This window comes from Odocoileus virginianus, chromosome 7 (genome assembly GCF_023699985.2).
Source record: "Odocoileus virginianus isolate 20LAN1187 ecotype Illinois chromosome 7, Ovbor_1.2, whole genome shotgun sequence".
Taxonomy (NCBI): domain Eukaryota; kingdom Metazoa; phylum Chordata; class Mammalia; order Artiodactyla; family Cervidae; genus Odocoileus; species Odocoileus virginianus.
In genome coordinates this window covers 38,801,839-38,821,818 of record NC_069680.1, presented here as the reverse complement: position 1 = coordinate 38,821,818, position 19,980 = coordinate 38,801,839, and the positions used below count along the sequence as shown (strand labels likewise).

Below are 19,980 nucleotides of genomic sequence, written 5' to 3'. Positions count from 1 at the left end.
TTTTTCTTAGTTACACTTTCCAGTTCCCTGCAGGCTGTTTTTCTGTATAAACTTACTTTTATTTCCAATTATGTTATTATAGAGATGGGAATCAGATCTAATTAAATAAGAACATGACAGTAATTGTCATTTCTTTATCTCTACAAACCATAATTTTACTCCCTATGAAAGAATGCCTCAGTAAAGATAAATGTAGATCTCTAGGTCCATCAACTGACTAGAAATAAAGGCCAATATCCTTATTCTTCTCCATTCATTAAGATCTTTTTGTTTACAGATTTTCCTTTCTTTCATCCTCAAATAAACATTTATTATGCATCCATTAGTTTAGGCATCTACTATATGTATACAGAGTTTGTGGATACAGAAATAAACACATTTCAGTTGTGCCCTCAAGAAAAATGGATTAAAAAGATAGATTTCATCAATATGACAATTGTCATTCCAAGATATTAATAAAATGTACTGTGGCTATTTGAAACCTTTTCCCCACTACCATATACACAGCAGAAGACATTCACATAACATGCATTTTCAGTGCTCAGTCTATAATGTTACCCTTTTCTCTATCACTGAAGAAAGCACATCTTAACCCAATAAATAAAATAGAGATGGCATTGCATTATTTCTAACTTATGTTAACAATTAGTTCATGGTAAAGTATCCACCTGCAATGTGGGAGACCTGGGTTCGATCCCTGGGTTGGGAAGATCCCCTGGAAAAGAGCTTTCACTGTAGTTCATGCAAAATAGATGATAATTTATCCTTTGAATAAATATTTACTGCGTGGCTAGTGTATCTGGCATGTGCTGGTGTCAGAGTGGCAAGCAAGAAAGATGGTCACTAATGGGGTTTTTAGTTTTAATTTTAGGTGGCCTTAGTGGCTTTAAAAGTAATTAGAGAAAGCAAGTTATAGAATAAGAGCTGTGATAAGGGTTGTATGAGTATAGTGTATATTGGAAGGCTAGTGACAATAAGCTGTTAGGAAAGCTTTCTCTGAGGAGGTGATATTTTGAGCTGGGTCCTGTATGATGAGAGTGAGTTAGCCTTATAAAAGATCAGATAAGAAGTGTTCTTGGTTAATAGAAAATAGTGTACAAAAGCCATGAGACATACAGTTAACTATTTCTTCCCAGACATTTCACACTAATGAAGACACGCTGTTGTATTATAGTATATTGGCTGCAAACTGGTGTGTTTTTGGTGGGTTGCGAGAACAGGAACTATTAATGAAGAAAAATTACTAGGAATTATCTACAGAAAACTACTAAGGAATGCTTCTTCAGAAAGAAAACCAGTCTAAAGAACAAAGAAAGTAATCAATTTATAAATAGAAGGGAAAGAGATCAAGGTAAAGGAAAAAATTGGAGAAAATGGGAATGAACAAGACATATTTAGGTAACTGGAAGTGGTGGTTGAGTAGGATTGAAACATACATATATGAATAGAAGGCCAAAGATGAAGCTGGGAGGAAAGCATTCAGACCATGAAGACTTAGGTACATTGTTAAGGCATTTGGACTGCTGTTTTTTTACTCCTCTGAAATATATAATACTAAAGTACATGGATACATAAATTCATTTATTACCATTCTTTACATACTATACTATAATATAATAAATTATATTCTATATAAACATATTATATTTCATATACTGTTATATAATGTATATTGTATATAAATTTTAGTAATAATTTGGAGCCATTACAATACTCTAAAAAGTATATAGAATCATGACCTTCCTGGCTTGAGAGCAATTTCAAATTATTAAGTCTGACTCTCAGGTGTAGAGGAAAATAGAGATCAGTAGTAAAAGAGAGATCAGTAGTCTTTACATTACTGGGCAACAGAAACCTTTTGGGTTTTATTTATTTATTTTTTTATTGATTACCTAAGTATCACACATGGAGCTTCAGATCCATGAAAGCTGAAGTGAATCTTGCTCATCTGTATTTCTCAGTAGCTACCTAGATGATTCTGATGTGAAATGGCAACCCACTCCAGTATTCTTGCCTGGAGAATCCCATGGACAAAGGAGCCTGGTGGGCTACAGTCCATGGGGTCACAAAGAGTTGGACACGACTGAAGGACTCACACACACACACACACACACACACACACACACACACACACAGTCACTTTGAGAAGTACTAGAGTTAACTATTCTCTAGAGTTCTAAAAATCTTCAAGGAAGAATATTACTACTTCTTTACAATTTACACACAGAATATTTAAAAAGCAATCTGAGATAACCTGCAATTCACTTAAATGTAATAAGTACAGCTAATGATAAAAATAAGACAAATCAGGGATAAAGATTTTGCCAGATTTCTGTGTTTTCAAAGATACCATTTATAATAGAATCTTAATTTTTCTTGTTGTAGTGATTCCATTTTAGGTCCAAGTAATCAATGTCTAAGAGTGTTGTCTAATAATATAGTTCTTTGTGTTTACCACTAAGGGAAACGGGCTTCCCTGGTAGCTCAGCTGGTAGATCTCAGTTGGATTCCTGTGTTGGAAAGAGCCCCTGGAGAAGGGATAGGCTACCCTCTGCAATATTCATGGGCTTTCCTGGTGACTCAAATGGTAAAGAATCCACCTGCAATGCAGGTGACGTGGATTTGATCCCTGGGTGGGAAGATCCCCTGGAGGAGGGCATGGCAACCCACTCCAGTATTCTTGCCTGGAGAATCCCCATGGACAGAGGAGCCTGGCAGGCTACAGTCCATGTGTCACAAAGATTTAACCCATTTTAACAATAGTTTAAAATAATTTAAAGTTTTAAACTACACATTTAATGCTTGAAACTTCAATATAAAAAAAAAGAAAAAGAAACTTCAGTATATTACTGCATTCACTTTATTATGTTCAACATAATAAATTTTAAAAATCAATTAAATTTTAAAAATCAATTTATAAATAGGTCAAAGTGCTATTTGTGTATCTAGTTAATTCTACTTTAAAGTGCATATGGGTACACTTTCATTCAAGAAGTAAACATAAATGTAAATCTTTTTAAGCTAAATTATGCCATAGGATAACCCTGAAATTCACTTTCATTTTTTAAACAGTTTCTTAACCAATGCATTGTAAAATACCTAAGGAAATAATTGTTGCAAATATACCCTCATATTATATGAGTAGTTACCTGTATGACACTGTCCCCAGGATTCATATCTGTATAAACATAGACATCATAGGATATTTCAGGGAAGGTTGGAGTGTTGTCATTTGCATCCATCACCCGAATGTTGATAATAACTGGCTCACTTTCTTGAACACCATCAAATGCTGTTATCTTTGGGGTAGAAAAATAAATTTAATAGAGAAGTCATGCAAACATAAGCAGTACAGAATTCACTCCTACAATTTGAAAATTTTCTTATATGTAATTTACAGTTTCAAAAGGATGCTAAAATGTTTGCTGATAAAAGGAAGTAAAAAACCATAATAGTACATATAATCAAAGTGTTTTAATGTGCTAGGAAGCAATTATGGAGGATTCTGCTTGATTTTTATATATTGAATTGCAGTCACACTTTCAATAACCTGATATATAAAATGTTCTAGAGGCTTGAAATGGACCAATAACATAGCTAATTCTTAGGAATTAACTACTATTTAACCTTTAAAAAAATGAATAGGGAAATACTCTTACATATTTTGTATACAATGCAATAGTTGCTTTTACAACAACATGCTTATATAATCAAGAAAGTAAGTGCCCTAAACATGTAATATCACTTTCTAATAATTCACGAAAATCACAAATTTTAAAGGACCCATTGGCATTCATTAAGAGTGACATCTTAACTATATTATTAACTTTTAAAGAAAGTCTCACAAAAAGTCAGTGCTCTAACATCACCATTGTGGTCCTGAATGAGTTCTGAGGTCTACTCTGTATCTTAAGGTTTTAGGTCTTCTGGAACCTCTGAGTCTGCTGTATAAATTTCTCCAGAAAAAAAACAAACAAAATTCTTACATAAATTCCATTTCCTATATTTTTCTATCAGCTCATTTTTTCCCCTATATTTGAATAAAATCTAGCTCAGAAATTTGGATGATAAATAGAACTCCCTTTTTACCTCTATTCAGCCGTCAGTCTCTCTCTGTTTCTTTCTCTTTCTCCTCCAGGTTAATCTAACCTAAGAATTCTTGTTGCGGGGGGCTGTCCTGTGTATTATGTCTCAGTATTGAAAGTGTCTACCCCCCAGATGCCAGTAGCACTTTTTCATAAGAGTAATAACCAAAAACCTCTCCAGAAATTGCAAGATGGTTGTGGGCAGGGTGGTGGGAGCAGGAATCTTCCCTAGTGTGAACCACTGGCCTAACCCTAAGACTAACCTAAAAATGTAATAACAATAAATATATAAGCAAATGTTAGAAAATAATTTTTACTTTGTTGATTCTACTTTATAATACCTCAATTTAAGTCAATAGTGAGTGGATGGTGAAGAGTGAGACTCCCATTGTTTTGTTTTCATCTCAAAATTTATCTTTCTTCCATTGGAAAGAATAGTAATAAAACTATATAAACTGAGAAAAAAGAAATATTTTTGAGGAAAATTTTATTATTCATATTCTCTGTTATTAATTGAAAACGCTGCATTTTCTTTTCCAATCATTGACCTTTTCAGTTTTAAAGAAACATCTCTTTCTCGTTCATACATTTATATGTGTATATATATATATATATGAAATCTCTTTACCGAAAAGGTGTAAGTTTGCTGTTCTTCCCTGTCCACCGGTTGAAGTAAGGTGAGGTAGCGAGTGATTCCAGTCTGTGTGACAGTGAAGACTGAAGTGTAATCATTCAAAAAAAGATGAAGCTCTGGGTCTTTCGTCTTGAAAAAAAAAAAGCCAATATTTAAAATGTTAATAAACAATATAGTTATTAGTTCATTACCTGGAAATTCATTTTTCAAATTTATTACAAGTATAACTGCATTAAGAATTTTCTAAAGAAAAGAGAGATTCAACTAGAAATTTGTTCAGAGTTGAATAAAACTACCCAAAGATAATTACTCATTTGTGGAAAATACTTAAATAACTAAGTACTGGTATAATTAATGTGAATAAAAGCAAAAATAATAGGAAGAAGAATAAGACATAAAACAGTCTAATTGAACACATTCTTACTGATTATTTAATATCAATATTTTCCAGAACTTCATTGGACTTGAGAAATAAGAAATAAATGCAAGAAAAGGAAATTAGAGCCCAGAATTTTAGCTATATAATTTTACAATTACTTCATTTGTATAAATAAATTGCACACATGCATATTATTATTCTGTTCTCATGTTTAATGTAAATTAGAAATAAAATTGGCTATGTATAATTCATTATAAATATTATGCTTGTTCTTTATTATTTTAATGTAATATTTATTTTGATTAAAATATTTCTGATGATTAAATTCAAATATTTGAACTGACACATTTTTGGTAAAATGGTTTAGTAAAAAATGATATATACATAAAATGAAAGTGATTGCAAAAGTTCAAAACACAGGTAATTAACTAGGCATTGGAAATTCTTTCCAATCTTATTGCCATCTCTGAAAGATAAGGTGTTAATATCTGTAATTCAGAGAGAGAACAAAGAATACAATGGGAAGGCTTGGACTGGTGTCTGCATGGTGGATAAGAAAGGAAGGTGCAGTGAACAAAAGGGGATTATTGAGAAAGTGTGGACTATCAGGAAGGCTATAAAAAATAAGAACATACAGGGAGGTAAGGTGTTTCATAAATTATGGCAACTTTTAAAATATTATGGTGTGAAATGTGATTTAAAATCACAGGTTACTTTTCTATTAAATATCATCAAAGGCTGAGGGCAGAGTAGAAAGTCCAGAATCGTTAAACATATTGTTGATTTAAAAAAATTAGAAACTCCCATTTAAAAAAACTTTCTATGTAGAAGTGAGAAAGTTGAAATGCATGCTGCTATATTAAAAGGTGTGCATAACTTGACCCACAGACACTTTACATCTACCTAAAGTTTCAATATGTGTATATTTCAAATAACCTTGGAGTGAATAGTTTCATTTGAACCTGACATGTTATGTATTTATAGTATCTCATTAGGAGATATTACTTAGCAATATCATGGCAACTTTCTTGTCCACAATTTTGACCTGAGGTTAGTGTGCTATATTTATCTTGGAATATTAAAAAATGCTATAGATAATAATTTTCCATTGATCCATTTATTATAAAATAATCAAAGTTTTTAAGAGTTGGAAAAAGTCAAGAGGCTTCACACTGACATTATATTCTAGTGGACACTTCAACTGTTTTCATTTCAATGTTATAATCTCAGCAGCTCAGCATGGATAGGAAGCATGGCTTGGGTATTTGGTTAAATCAAATAAGTTATTTAATAAAAGGCTAAATTATTTTAAAAGGCAAATTGTAAAATACACATGAAAATATACTTTAAACCACATTTGGGGGATTCTTATTATATTTTAGAGCCAATTATAATAAATTCAATTATTATTTTTAAATGATCACAAAATTTAGTTAGCCTGCATTTTTAGTTAAAAGAAAACTCAATAAATATAAGTAACTGCTCTTTTTTTTTTTAATTTTTATTTATTTATTAAAAATTTTTTTTTTTTTAGTAACTGCTCTTTTTTTAGTGTTTACCTATCAAGGTAAAATAACTAGACTCTTAAATTCATATAGTATTTTCTATTCTCTGTACCAACAATGACGCCTACAAATATAGCTTCTTTAACTCATATATTTACACTATGAGTAATCTAAGTAGGGAAAGTTTTGCTACATGATTAGATTGCCAAATGTTTACTTCTTTTTCTTCATTCAAATCCATCAGTTATTCTCTATTTCCTTTATAACCAATCCTCTCTTACTGTCTCTTCTTCCTTTCAACTGTAACCTCTGTTAGTAAATTTGTTAGATATATTCATTCACATACTCACCACATTTTAAGCATTTTTTTATGTCAGGTGCTGTGATAATGCAATACTGTAATGAGTGCTGGGTTGTAAACTAGTGCATGCATGTGTGACTGTGGTACGATTGTGTCACAAACCACACTATTTTGTGTATTTATGAAAAACAACAAGATTTTCACCATCAAGTGCTTCCAATTTGAAGATGATATAGACACCAGGACTTCACAAACAGGCTCTCTCATATTTGATAACAAGAAATACTAAAGAATTTTTGATAAATTTAATTGTCTCTATTTCAAGTCCTTTTATAATAACTAGCTAGAACACTAAAATAACAATTCCCAGAACTGCAGACTGTTTTATGTAAATATATACATATAACATAATGCATAATGTTAGCATTGTACATGGCATGTTACAGCTTATTCCAATCTGCCTTGCATAGTGAAGTTTTGGTTAAAATATAACTTTTAAAGCTAATTAATATTCAAAATAGTAACCTTTTAAAATTGATATATGTATGAAGCATGCATAGATGCTATGGGTGAATGTCTAAGCATTTAGCTGACAATCATCCAGTTGTCATTCAAAGTTTAACACCTTAGATTCATTTGTATGATAACACTAGTTTCAGGTGTGGTGTACAATGAATGTAAATGGAAGAGAATACTATGGTTTATTACTCTGATAGGGACAGTCAGTGTGTTTTATGTAGTCCTTGTGTCTATTAATTTATTTAAAGTAAATAGTAGTTTTCTAGATCCAAATATACACAGAGGGCTGATTATTACAACAACTTTTTCCCAATAAACAGTAATATTATTTTACTCTAAAGTATACATTCCATAGATACCAAAAGCACAATATATTAGTTTGTTGATTTGTGTGTTATTTTCTGGGAGGGTAAAATAAACTCCAATATTTATTCACAGCACAATTAAAATTAATGCAAAAGTAAGCACATACACAAACACAAAGGTAAACTAACACATGAATGTAAAATTTAAAAATCCCACCACTTAGAAGAAATATGTTCAAATATGACAGTCTATTGGATTTAAAACCAACTTTGGGTTTCCAATGAGACTCAAAATATGATATAACAAATTCATGCACACACAAGATAATATGCATCCTCATATATATGCACACACAACACAGAGATGTATATGTACTTATATATATATATACATATATATATACACACACACATATATATAACTGCATACTTATGTGCATACATATAAAGTATAAAGTATAGCAAGAAAATGACAAAAAAGTTAACCTCATCTGTCAAATTGAATTAGTTGATAGTAGTTTTCTGAAGTACCTTGTTTAAAGGGTTCAACCCTCACATTAGGATCTTAAAGAATATGATGAATTATTAATAGTTCATTAATTAAAAACATAATAGCTTACATGCAGTTTGAATTCTATACAACTTCATACTACTATTACCAATAATATGTAAATAAGTTTAGATTGCATATATATCTTAATAATTTTTAATAAATGATAATGAAGTAATTGTCTAGTTTTTTTTTAGTAGAACAAAAAAGAACAAGGAAGTGAATCACAGCAATTAATATAAAAACAAACACAAAATTAACAACTAGTACCTACAGGAACACCACCCGGCAGAACCTATATGCAAATTAAACATTAAATGAAAAAATGTAAATGTAGATGACCACAAATATATATATATGGCATACAAGTATAGCTAGTAAAAAGCCAATAAACCTCCAAACAAACAAAAACCATTTTCCAGTTCATCTAAACTAACAACTCTTTTGAAGGTGTATTTTTTCCCTAATATGATACATCATAACATATATATGATAGTATAGCAATATTTATAAAATATATATGCACATTATACCATTGAAAGTGTAATGTATTAAATTTCAGGGATACCTTTATTTTGAAACAGTAGCACTATATAGAGATGCAAATTGATTTGGGATAATAAATGGATCACTGCTTTTCTGAAAGCTAAAGCATAACCTCTACTGATTATTATTGGTTTTTTTTTTTTTATATCAGGAATTCAATAAGCAATTTTAGTGGTTCTGCCAAAGAAAACCTGGTGGTTCCGGACATGCCTCTTGTGCAGTACTCGCTCTATGTATATTCTGGACTATTATAAAACTATGAGGTAAGAATGGTTAAAAAAAAATAAATGTAACTCATATGTATATTACATATGTATATTACATACACACATATATTTACACATATCTATATATCTATAAGAAGGAACATTAGCGCAAATATTGTTGTCTATGTTTTTTACTTTTCATGTGACTTAAGATTCCTTCTGACTCAACACCTACATGCTAATAACACTACAAATCACCAATCTGTGCTACGAGGTCCTAAAATTTTGTCTTTTTTTCTACTGAATTGAACAGATAAAATAACTTAATTTTTGGAAAAGCAGAGCTAAGTCTGTCTCCTTCTTGGCATCTGCCCTGTGGCATAGCTGTGCTCAAGAGAACCAACTCCTGCAACGACCACTTCTTTTCACGCCTGATGCTTTATCTCCATTCTGTTTGGCAATACCTGTATGAGGTGATGCATCTTTGTTTTTATTCTTAAATCCTTTATCCCTATGCTGATTAATTTCGCTAATATTGACATTCAAAAATTGCTAGAATTTACCATGTAGTAAAATTCTTGCCTGCAAACTAAAAGGGGCCTTTAAGCTTTCTTTTTTAATACAGATCTTAAAATAGCCTAACGATAAATGTATTTTACTTCTGAGAAAAAAAGAACACTCGGCTTGAGGGAAAACTGATTCAGAAGCAGGTAAATTCATCTTCAAACATATCAATGACTAGTCTAAAGTTTTATACTGTGTATGGCAAATGTAAGATATAAAGAATAATGGCCGAGTTACAAGAATGCTGGCTTCAACTTAATGTGATAAAGAGTTTTCTAGGAATTAGTTGTCTAACCATAGAATGGGGCATACTCTGAAACAGTTAATTCAACATCATTAGAATTGTTGATACATATACCAAGATATTATCATTCCTTTACTCATGCCTGGACTTACTAATTCATTAAACAACTACTAGAACATACTAGTGGAGAAGGCAATGGCACCCCACTCCAGCACTCTCGCCTGGGAAATCCCATGGACGGAGGAGCCTGGTAGGCTGCAGTCCATGGGGTCGCGAAGAGTCGGACACGACTGAGCGACTTCACTTTCACTTTTCACTTTCATGCACGGGAGACGGAAATGGCAACCCACTCCAGTGTTCTTGCCTGGAGAATCCCAGGGACAGGAGCCTGGTGGGCTGCCGTCAGTGGGGTCGCACAGAGTCGGACACGACTGAAGAGACTTAGCAGCAGCAGCAGCAGAACATCCTAGGGCTTCCCTGGTGGCTCAGGTGGTAAAGCATCTGCCTGCAATGCGGAGACCGGGTTCATTCCCTTGGGAAGATCCCCTGGAGAAGGAAATGGCAACCCACTCCAGTACTCTTGCCTGGAAAATTCCATGGACAGAGGAGTCTGGTAGGCTACAGTCCATGGGGTCGCTAAGAGTCGGACACGATGGAGTGACTTCACTTCACAGAACATACTAAGTTCTGGGAACAGTGTAAGATCTTTAGGAAACACAAGTTATTAAGATTTAGGATCTATCCTCAAGGGATTTAAATTCAATGAGGGAAAAAGACACATGCAATGATGTAAATAGAACTTCAGAGAAATTCACCAAAAAAAAGCCATGCAACTCAACAGAGAATCATGATCTAGAAAAGATTCTTAAATGAGATGTGTGCATGCTAAGTTGCTTCAGTCATGTCTGACTCTTGGCGACCCTATGGACTGTAGCCCACCAGACTTTTTTCTGTTCATGGGATTCTCCAGGCAAGGGTATTGGAGTGGGTTGCAATGCTCTCCTCCAGGGGATCTTCCCAACCCAGGAGTCAAACTCACATCTCTTGTCTCCTGCACTGGCAGGCAGGGTCTTCACCACTAGTGCTACCTGGGAAATCCCAAATGAGAGGATATCTGAGCTAAATTCCAAACACTGAGCATAAGTTATCCAAACTAATTTGTGTAATGGAAGATGAAAGATTTCCAAAAAGAAAAAGTAACAAACAAAAGGTAATTAGATACACAGCAGTTTGGTGTAACTCAAGAAACTACAAACAGTACTTCCCCAGTGGTCCAGTGGTTAAGAATCCACCTGCTAATGCAGAGGACACAGGTTTGATCCCTAGTGCAGCAGGATCCCACATGTGAGGAGACAACTAAACCGGTGTGCCACAATTACAGATCCCACCCTTGAGCCTAAATTTCTGAGCCTGCATGTTGCAACCTCTGAAGCCCGCATGCCTGAGAGCCTGTGCCGCACAACAAGATAACCTACCTTAATGCGACGTTCATGTACCACAACTAAAGACTAGCCCTTGCTCGCTGCAACTAGAGAAAGCCCACGGGCAGCAAGTAAGACCCAGTGCAGCCATAAATAAATGAAAATTTTAAAAATAAATAAATAAAGGAAACTACAAATATTTGCTAAATGTAAATAGATGGAAGCAGGAAGTTTTAGAAAATGTTCAGATATCAAGTAACAGAAAGCCATGCACATGAGCTTGAAATTTCTTCTGCAAAGAACTTCATGCAGCAAAGTCATGAAAGCATACTACACAGAGGTCTGATATAGTCAGATCTGAACAGTAGCTGAGTGAAAGATGGATCTGAGTAAGATTAAAAAAAAAATAGAAGCAAGAGGATGAGGAGGCAATTTTAATAAGAGACAAATAGGTTGTAAGAGTGGAGAGAAAAGAGAGTCAGGAAATATACAGAGGACAAAACAGGAAGATTTTAAAGATTTCTTAATCATCTCAAAGTGAAAGTGAAAGTCGCTCAGTCATGTCTGACTCTCCATGGAATTCTCCAGGCCAGAATACTGGAAGGGTAATTGTTCCCTTCTCCAGGGGATCTTTCCAACCTGGGGATCAAACCCAGGTCTCCTGCATTGCAGGTGGATTATTTACCAGCTGAGCTAGAAGAGAAGCCCATGAGGTGATATATTTGCCTCTAAAAAGTAAATGAATTCACTCTAGAAGTTAAATCTTTTCATCTAATATTTTAGATGAAAATAATTGTTTATATTCATTTAGTATTTTGTCTCAAGTAAACAAAAATCAAAGACAGCGCCTGCGTTTCAAGCTGGAGTGGCACAATGAAGTGTAAAATCAATTTCTAAAGAAGGGACTTTAATAGAACATTTCACATAGTATAGGAAGTGGGATTAAACTTTGTTTAATATTCTGTGGACCTAAAAGGATGGATCTAAATAATAAATATGACCAGATAGACATTGTTTAAGTATTTGACATTTCTATGAAACATATTAGTTATGTCTCTCTCCATGTACGTGGCTTCATTTTAGGGAAATTTTCTCTCCCTCTCCATCATCGCCAGCTCCAAGTGAAGGAGCTGGCCAAGGTAATAGTGACTGATATCTTTTTGTGTCATTGGTGTTTGAACAAAAGGCAGCAACTAGTGAATATAAGGTTCACAGTATTATACCAGCTATCATATGGAGGAACTATGAGTCAAGCCTATTTATATAACTCCAGAGCACAGATTCTAAAGAACTACAATGTGCTGTCCCAAACCTTGGAAACGTTTGAGAGTATTTAGCAGGCTAACTGAATTGCAAGTCTCCAGAGCAGAATTCTAAGTAGTGTTTTCCAAAGGTTTCAGAGCCAGGAGCTCTCTCTACCCTAACTCAGTAATAACTTGAAATCCCACTATACTTTTCAAAGTCCCTTTAACTCAATTTTAACATTTGTAATTTTAAAGTGAATGACAATCCAGGAAAGAATGTGTGCAAGCAAGCATAGTGCTTAGGACCCAACCATTAAATAATATAAATGCACCAAGAAACTACAAGCACATAAATTTTGCTATTTAGGGAAAAACTCAAGCTACAATTTTTTCAGGATTTAACTTGTGTTCATGTGTTCATGAAAGTGCGTCTTAAACTATTATGTTTCCAAACTGACTTATCACTGTTTAAAATGATTATGCATTCAAAATAAAAAGAAAGCAAGAAAAAAAAATCCACACCAAAAGCTGTGGGACATCACCAGGCCTACAAATATATATTAGCTTAGCCTGGATAACACTTCTTGAGTTGGCTCTGTGAATTTTCTAGTGAGTATTCACTAAATGACATGAAACTCTTTAGGAGATCCTTAAACCCTCTCTGAACTGGGATGTGAAACTGTGTATGCATACGCACTTTAACAGGAAGAGTTGAAAGCATTGACAGCTGTTAACATAGTCAGACTACAGTCAGAATGTATAAAACCGAAAAGGCTATTGATTTTAATCAGTAACTTCATTTCCCATAGACGTTGACTCAAGGTCTAACTCCACCATTTACCAACTCTGTGATCAGAGTAAAGGCATTATTTAAAATTGCTTTAATTTCCCCTTCTGCAATATGTAAAATTGCACTATTATGTTTGCAGTGAGATTTAAGGGAATTAATGCAAGATAAAGCACTTATTAAATTGTCTGGCAGGTATTGCCCTTTCATGAGGCAGAGGAACTAAAGAGCCTTTTGATGAGGGTGAAAGAAAAGAGTGAAAAATCTGGCTTAAAATTCAGTGTTTAAAAAACTAAGATCATGGCATCCAGGCACATCATTTCATGGCAAATAGAAGGAGAAAAGGTGTAAGCAGTGACAGATTTTCTCTTCTTAGGCTCTAAAATCACTGCAGATGGTGATGGCAGGCATGAAATTAGAAGACAGTTGCTCTTGGAAGGAAAGCTATGACAAACCTAGACTATCTATTAAAAAACAAAGATCACTTGGCTGACAAAAGTCCATATAGCTAAAGCTATGGTCTTTACAGTAGTCATGTACAGATATGAGAGCTGAACCCCATGAAGAAGGCAGAGAACAGAAGAATCGATGCTTTTGAACTGTGATATTGGAAAAGAGTCAAGAGTCCCTTGGACTGCAAGATTATACCAGTCAATCCTAAAGGAAATCAACCCTGAATATTCATTGAAAGCACTGATGCTGAAGCTCCAATACTTTGGCCACCTGATGAGAACAGCTGACACTGGAAAAGATCCTGATGCTGGGAAAGATCAAAGGCAGAAGGAGAAGAGGGAGACAGAGGAGGAGATGATTGGATGACATCACTGATTCAATGGACATAAACTTGGGGAAACTCCAGATGGTGAAAGACAGGGAGCCCTGGCATGGTGCAGTTCATGGGGTGGCATAGAGTTGTACATGACTTAGTGACTGAACAACCACTGGTGGGTATTAAGAACTCAATGTGAGTTAGCTATTGTTAAAACAACAAATGAGGGAGATTGAAAAGGGCAAAAAAGTGAAAAGGACAAAAAAGCTAGGATGAGAATAAAGAAAGCAGAGAAAGACGTAAAAAGTAAAATAAAACACTTACTGAGAAATGGAGTGCACACAAAGAGTTGTCACAGACATTGCTAAGGGTTACAATTTTTTTTCCAGAAAGAGAAAAGAAATCTGGAAGTACTCTTGTAATTTACCAAACTGTTGACAAAACTCCTTGTTATGAGATTTTAGGGACATTCTAGAGCTACGCTGTCCAGTTAGCAGCATGTGGTTATTCACATTAAAAATAATTCAAATTAAACAAAACGCTAAAATTACATTTTAGTCTAGTTACATTTTCAGTGCTTCATAGCAACACAGGGTTAGTGGCTACTGTGGTGGGCAGCATAGCTATAGAATATTTCCACCATCACAAAGTTTTATTAGATGCTATTGAAATGGGAGAGTCCCTTGGACTGCAAGGAGATCCAACCAGTCCATCTTGAAGGAGATCAGTCCTGGGTGTTCATTGGAAGGACTGATGCTGAAGCTGAAACTCCAATACTTTGGCCACCTCATGTGAAGAGTTGACTCATTGGAAAAGACCCTGATGCTAGGAGGGATTGGGGGCAGGAGGGGAAGGGGATGACAGAGGATGAGATGGCTGGATGGCATCACCGACTTGATGGACATGAGTGTGAGCAAACTCCGGGAGTTGGTGATGGACAGGGAGGCCTGGTGTGCTGCGGTTCATGGGGTCGGAGAGTCATAAACGACTGAGAGACTGAACTGAACTGAGCTGAAATGGGAGAAATTGCTAAGTTGGAATTTTTTAAGCCACAAGTGACAGAAATGTATGTTAAAAAAAAAGAAAGATATGTTGGGAAATAATGTGGTAGGTTAGAGAATAAAAGGAAAGTCTTTAAGAATTAGTATAAACCTGGGGACATTGTAACCTAGAAAATGGGGACTGTGGAAGGACTCCTTTCTGTGTGTCTCTGTCAGACTTCATTCTCTCCCACTGACCATGAGCTTTCTCCATGATGTCAGCAAACTGGGCTACAAAGAGTTCAGATTCATTTCCACTTTAATACATAATGCCACAGTCTTCCAATTCTTTTTTTTTTTTTCTTTCAATCCCTGGATAGACTCAGATTGGACTGGTAAAGGTTTTCTGTCCATTCTTTGTAGCAGTCACTGTAGCTCAGGAGGTAAAATACTCTGATCTATTCAGCTTGGACAATTCCCCACTGCCTTAGCAAGTGTCAGTACCAGAAAAACAGGACAGTGATGCATGGAGTGGAACAGTGTTAGCATCACAACAGTCATTGGCAGAAGTGTGTGTGTGGGGGGTCAGCTGCCCCAAAAGGTGTTTTCTTTAGTAACATAAATCTCAGAAAAGTCTCCCAAATCGCATCCCAGAGCTGCTTGTATGATTTTTTATTCTTATTGTATAATGCCATTATTTTTCCCTATCAGTAATAATGTAGTTTTCAACACATGTTAATTAAAAAGATTGCTCTGGTACTTTAGCAAACTGCAAGTGAAACATTCATTTCCTTCTTTCTACTGAATATCTCTGTAAACTGAAAAATAACAGTTGCTGAGTCAAACAGTATTTTTTTTTTAATCATAATCTTGATAGGGAATTGAACTACAACACTAAAATTTTCATTTATGCTGACTTTTTTCTCTATTCTATAAATCATGCAATTATATCTTTATTATACCTCCTACTGGCATATATATGTACCAAGAGACATGTTAACAAAATAAGAGCAAAAATCATATTTAACTTACATCTTCTATATCCTTGTCCAGAGCTACAATTCTTAGCGGGGTAGTCAAATTCAGACTGTCAGAAATAGTTGCTCCCACTGGAGCAGATTCCAGAATATAGCCTTGATAACTGGGCATTGTGAAATATGGACTCTGATTGTTTTCATCCAGTATTTCAATATGTAGACTGGCAAAAGCGGGAAGAGGATGACCATTGTCCTGTTCAGCCTAAAACAAAGTAAAAAAAAAAAAAAAAAAGATTAAAACACATGTTATGGAATCCTTTTAGAATGCCATTTTTCATACTATATATAAGGATTCTCTTTTTAATTGGTATCATTACAGAAAGAACCACTTTAAAGTTAAAGAACCACTGGAAAACATGGGGAAATGGAAGTCCAGAGAGGCTTCATCAGTTTTTGCTTTCCTGTCCTCCAACCCAGTGTATATTTCAAAAAAGAAAAAATAAATCACTGCAATGAACTTTCATTATCTGTCATTGCTTATTACTAGGAGAAATAATACTACTTAAATAGTTAGAAAACCACAACATGAACACATTAACTGAATTGCTGATAAAATATTTAAATAAAAGACAAAGATTTTCTCTATTATTCCTTATCTTTCATTTCCATTTCACTATAACCTTGCCAAAAAAAAGAAAAAAGAGAGAGAGAAAGAAGCCCTATTTTTAAACTGAGCTTCATATATATTTCCAAATTTTTTTGTGTTTTTGTTTTTAAATATTGTATTTCAAAGAGTCTAACCTCTACGCCAGATTTTTAATCTTTGTTTTTTAGAATGTGATATAAATTTTGGACATTTAAGAACCCAATATTCAGTTCCCATTTCTATTCAAGAGTGTGTTGATTACTCTCTCCCACTTTTGACTCTCTGTTTTATACCTCAGAACACCTCTATTTCCTCCTTTCCCCTTCTCTTCCCAATCCAATTCTGTGAATCTTTGTGGGTGTCTGGGCTACGGAGAACACTTTGGGAACAGATAACTGCGTAGATCTGTCTCTCTCCTCTTGAGTCCCCCTTTCTCTCCTCCTGCTCACCTCTATCTCCTTCCTCCCTCTCCTATTCTTCATGTAACTCTGTGAACCTCTCTGGTTGTCTCACAGTGGAGAATCTTTTCACCATTAACCTAAGTTTTATTATCAGTGCTGTATAGATGGAGAAGTCTTCAGACTATTGGAAGAATAAAACTGAAATCCAGAGGCAGGAGACTTAAGCCCAAAACCTGAGAAAACCAGAAAACTCCTGACTACATAGAACATTAAGGAATAAGAGACCATCCAAGAGCCTCCATACCTACACCAAAACCAACCACCACCCAAGAGCGAATAAGCTCCAGAACAAGACATACCACGCAAATTCTATAGCAACACAGGAACATAGACCTGAGTGTCAACATACAGGCTGCCCAAAGTCACACCTAACACATAGACCCATCGCAAAACTCATTACTGGACACTCCATTGCACTTCAGAGAGAAGAAATCCATTTCCATGCACCAGAACACTGACACAAGCTTCCCTAACCAGGAAACCTTGACAAGCCAATCGTCCAACCCCACCCACTGGGTAAAATCCCCACAATAAAAAGGAACAACAGACCACCAGAATACAGAAAGCCCACTCCAGACACAGCAATCTAAACAAGATGAAAAGGCAGAGAAATACCCAACAAGTAAAGGAACATGAAAAATGCCCACCAAATCAAACAAAAGAGGAGGAGATAGGGAATCTACCTGAAAAAGAATTTAGAATAATGATAATAAAAATGATCCAAAGTCTTGAAAACAAACTGGAGTTACAAATAAATAGCCTGGAGACAAAGACTGAGAAGAGGCAAGAAATGTTTAACAAGGACCTAGAAGAAATAAAAAAGAGTCAATTAAAAATGAATAATGTAATAAATGAGATCAAAAACACTCTGGAGGGAACCATGAGTAGAATAAAAGAGACAGAAGATAGGATAAGTGAGGTAGAAGATAAAATGGTGGGAATAAATGAAGCAGAGAAGAAAAAAGAAAAAAGAATCAAAAGAAATTAGGACAACCTCAGGGACCTCTGGGACAATGTGAAATGCCCCAACATTCGAATCATAAGAGTCCCAGAAGAAGAAGACAAAAAGAAAGGCCATGAGAAGTTACTCGAGGAGATAATAGCTGAAAACTTCCCTAAAATGGGGAAGGAAATAGCCACCCAAGTCCAAGAAACCCAGAAAGTCCCAAACAGGATAAACCCAAGGCGAAATACCCCAAGACACATATTAATCAAATTAACAAAGATCAAACACAAAGAACAAATATTAAAAGCACCAAGGGAGAAACAACAAATAACACACAAAGGGATTCCCATAAGGATAACAGCTGATCTATCAATAGAAACCCTTCAGGCCAGAAGGGAATGGCAGGACATACTTAAAGTAATGGAAGAGAATAACCTACAATCCAAATTACTGTACCCAGCAAGGATCTCATTCAGATATGAAGGAGAATTCAAAAGCTTCACAGACAAGCAAAAGTTGAGAGAATTCAGCACCACCAAACCAGCTCTTCAACAAATGCTAAAGGATCTTCTCTAGACAGGAAACACAGAAAGGTTGTATAAACGCAAACCCCAAACAACAAAGTAAATGGCAACGGGACCATACCTATCAATAATTACCTTAAATGTAAATGGGTTGAATGCCCTAATCAAAAGACAAGGGCTGGCTGAATGGACACAAAAGCAAGACCCCTATATATGCTGTCTACAAGAGACCCACCTCAAAACAAGGGACACATACAGAATAAAAGTGAAGGGCTGGAAAAAAATATTTCACGCAAATGGAGACCAAAAGAAAGCAGGAGTCACAATACTCATATCAGATAAAATAGACTTTCAAATAAAGGCTGTGGAAAGAGACAAAGATGGACACTACATAATTATCAAAGGATCAATCCAAGAAGGAGATATAACAATTATAAATATATATGCACCCAACATAGGAACACCGCAATATGTAAGGCAAACGCTAACGAGTATGATAGAGGAAATTAATAGTAACACAATAATAGTGGGAGACTTTAATACCCCACTCACAACTATGGATAGATCAACTAAACAGAAAATGAACAAGGAAACACAAACTTTAAAGGACACAATGGACCAGCTAGACCTAATTGACATCTATAGGACATTTCAGCCCAAAACAATCAACTTCACCTTTTTCTCAAGTGCACACGGAACCTTCTCCGGAATAGATCACATCCTGGGCCATAAATCTAGTCTTGGTAAATTCAAAAAAATTGAGACCATTCCAGTCATCTTTTCTGACCACAGTGCAGTAAGATTAGATCTCAATTACAGAAAAAAATATTATTAAAAATTTCAACATATGGAGGCTAAGCAACACGCTTCTGAATAACCAACAAATCATAGAAGAAATCAAAAAATAAATCAAAATATGCATAGAAATGAATGAAAATGAAAAAACAACAACTCAAAACCTATGGGACACTGTAAAAGCAGTGCTAAGGGGATGATTCATAGCATTACAGGCCTACCTCAAGAAACAAGAAAAATGTCAAATAAATAACCTAACTCTACACCTAAAGCAACTAGAGAAGGAAGAAATGAAGAACCCCAGGGTTAGTAGAAGGAAAGAAATCTTAAAAATTAGGGCAGAAATAAATGCAAAAGAAACCAAAGAGACCATAGCAAAAATCAACAAAGCTAAAAGCTGTTTTTTTTGAAAAAATAAACAAAATTGACGAACCATTAGCAAGACTCATTAAGAAACAAAGGGAGAAGAACCAAATTAACAAAATTAGAAATGAAAATGGAGAGATCACAACAGACAACACTGAAATACAAAGGATCATAAGAGACTACTACCAGCAGCTCTATGCCTAAAAAATGGACAACTTGGAAGAAA

General features: G+C 34.9%; 1 protein-coding gene across 7 annotated transcripts in view; it reads right to left on the bottom strand.

The window, feature by feature from the left end:
- The window catches only part of PCDH15 (protocadherin related 15), a 1,725,758-nt gene that overhangs the window by 327,499 nt on the left and 1,378,279 nt on the right, over positions 1-19,980 (bottom strand). For all 7 annotated transcript variants that reach the window (XM_070470562.1, XM_070470566.1, XM_070470561.1 and 4 more), the window contains 3 exons: positions 16,072-16,278; positions 4,714-4,848; positions 3,150-3,299 (listed from right to left, as the gene is read on the bottom strand). In XM_070470562.1, the coding sequence (XP_070326663.1) occupies positions 3,150-3,299; positions 4,714-4,848; positions 16,072-16,278 (492 nt within the window). The remainder of the gene's footprint in view (positions 1-3,149; positions 3,300-4,713; positions 4,849-16,071; positions 16,279-19,980) is intronic.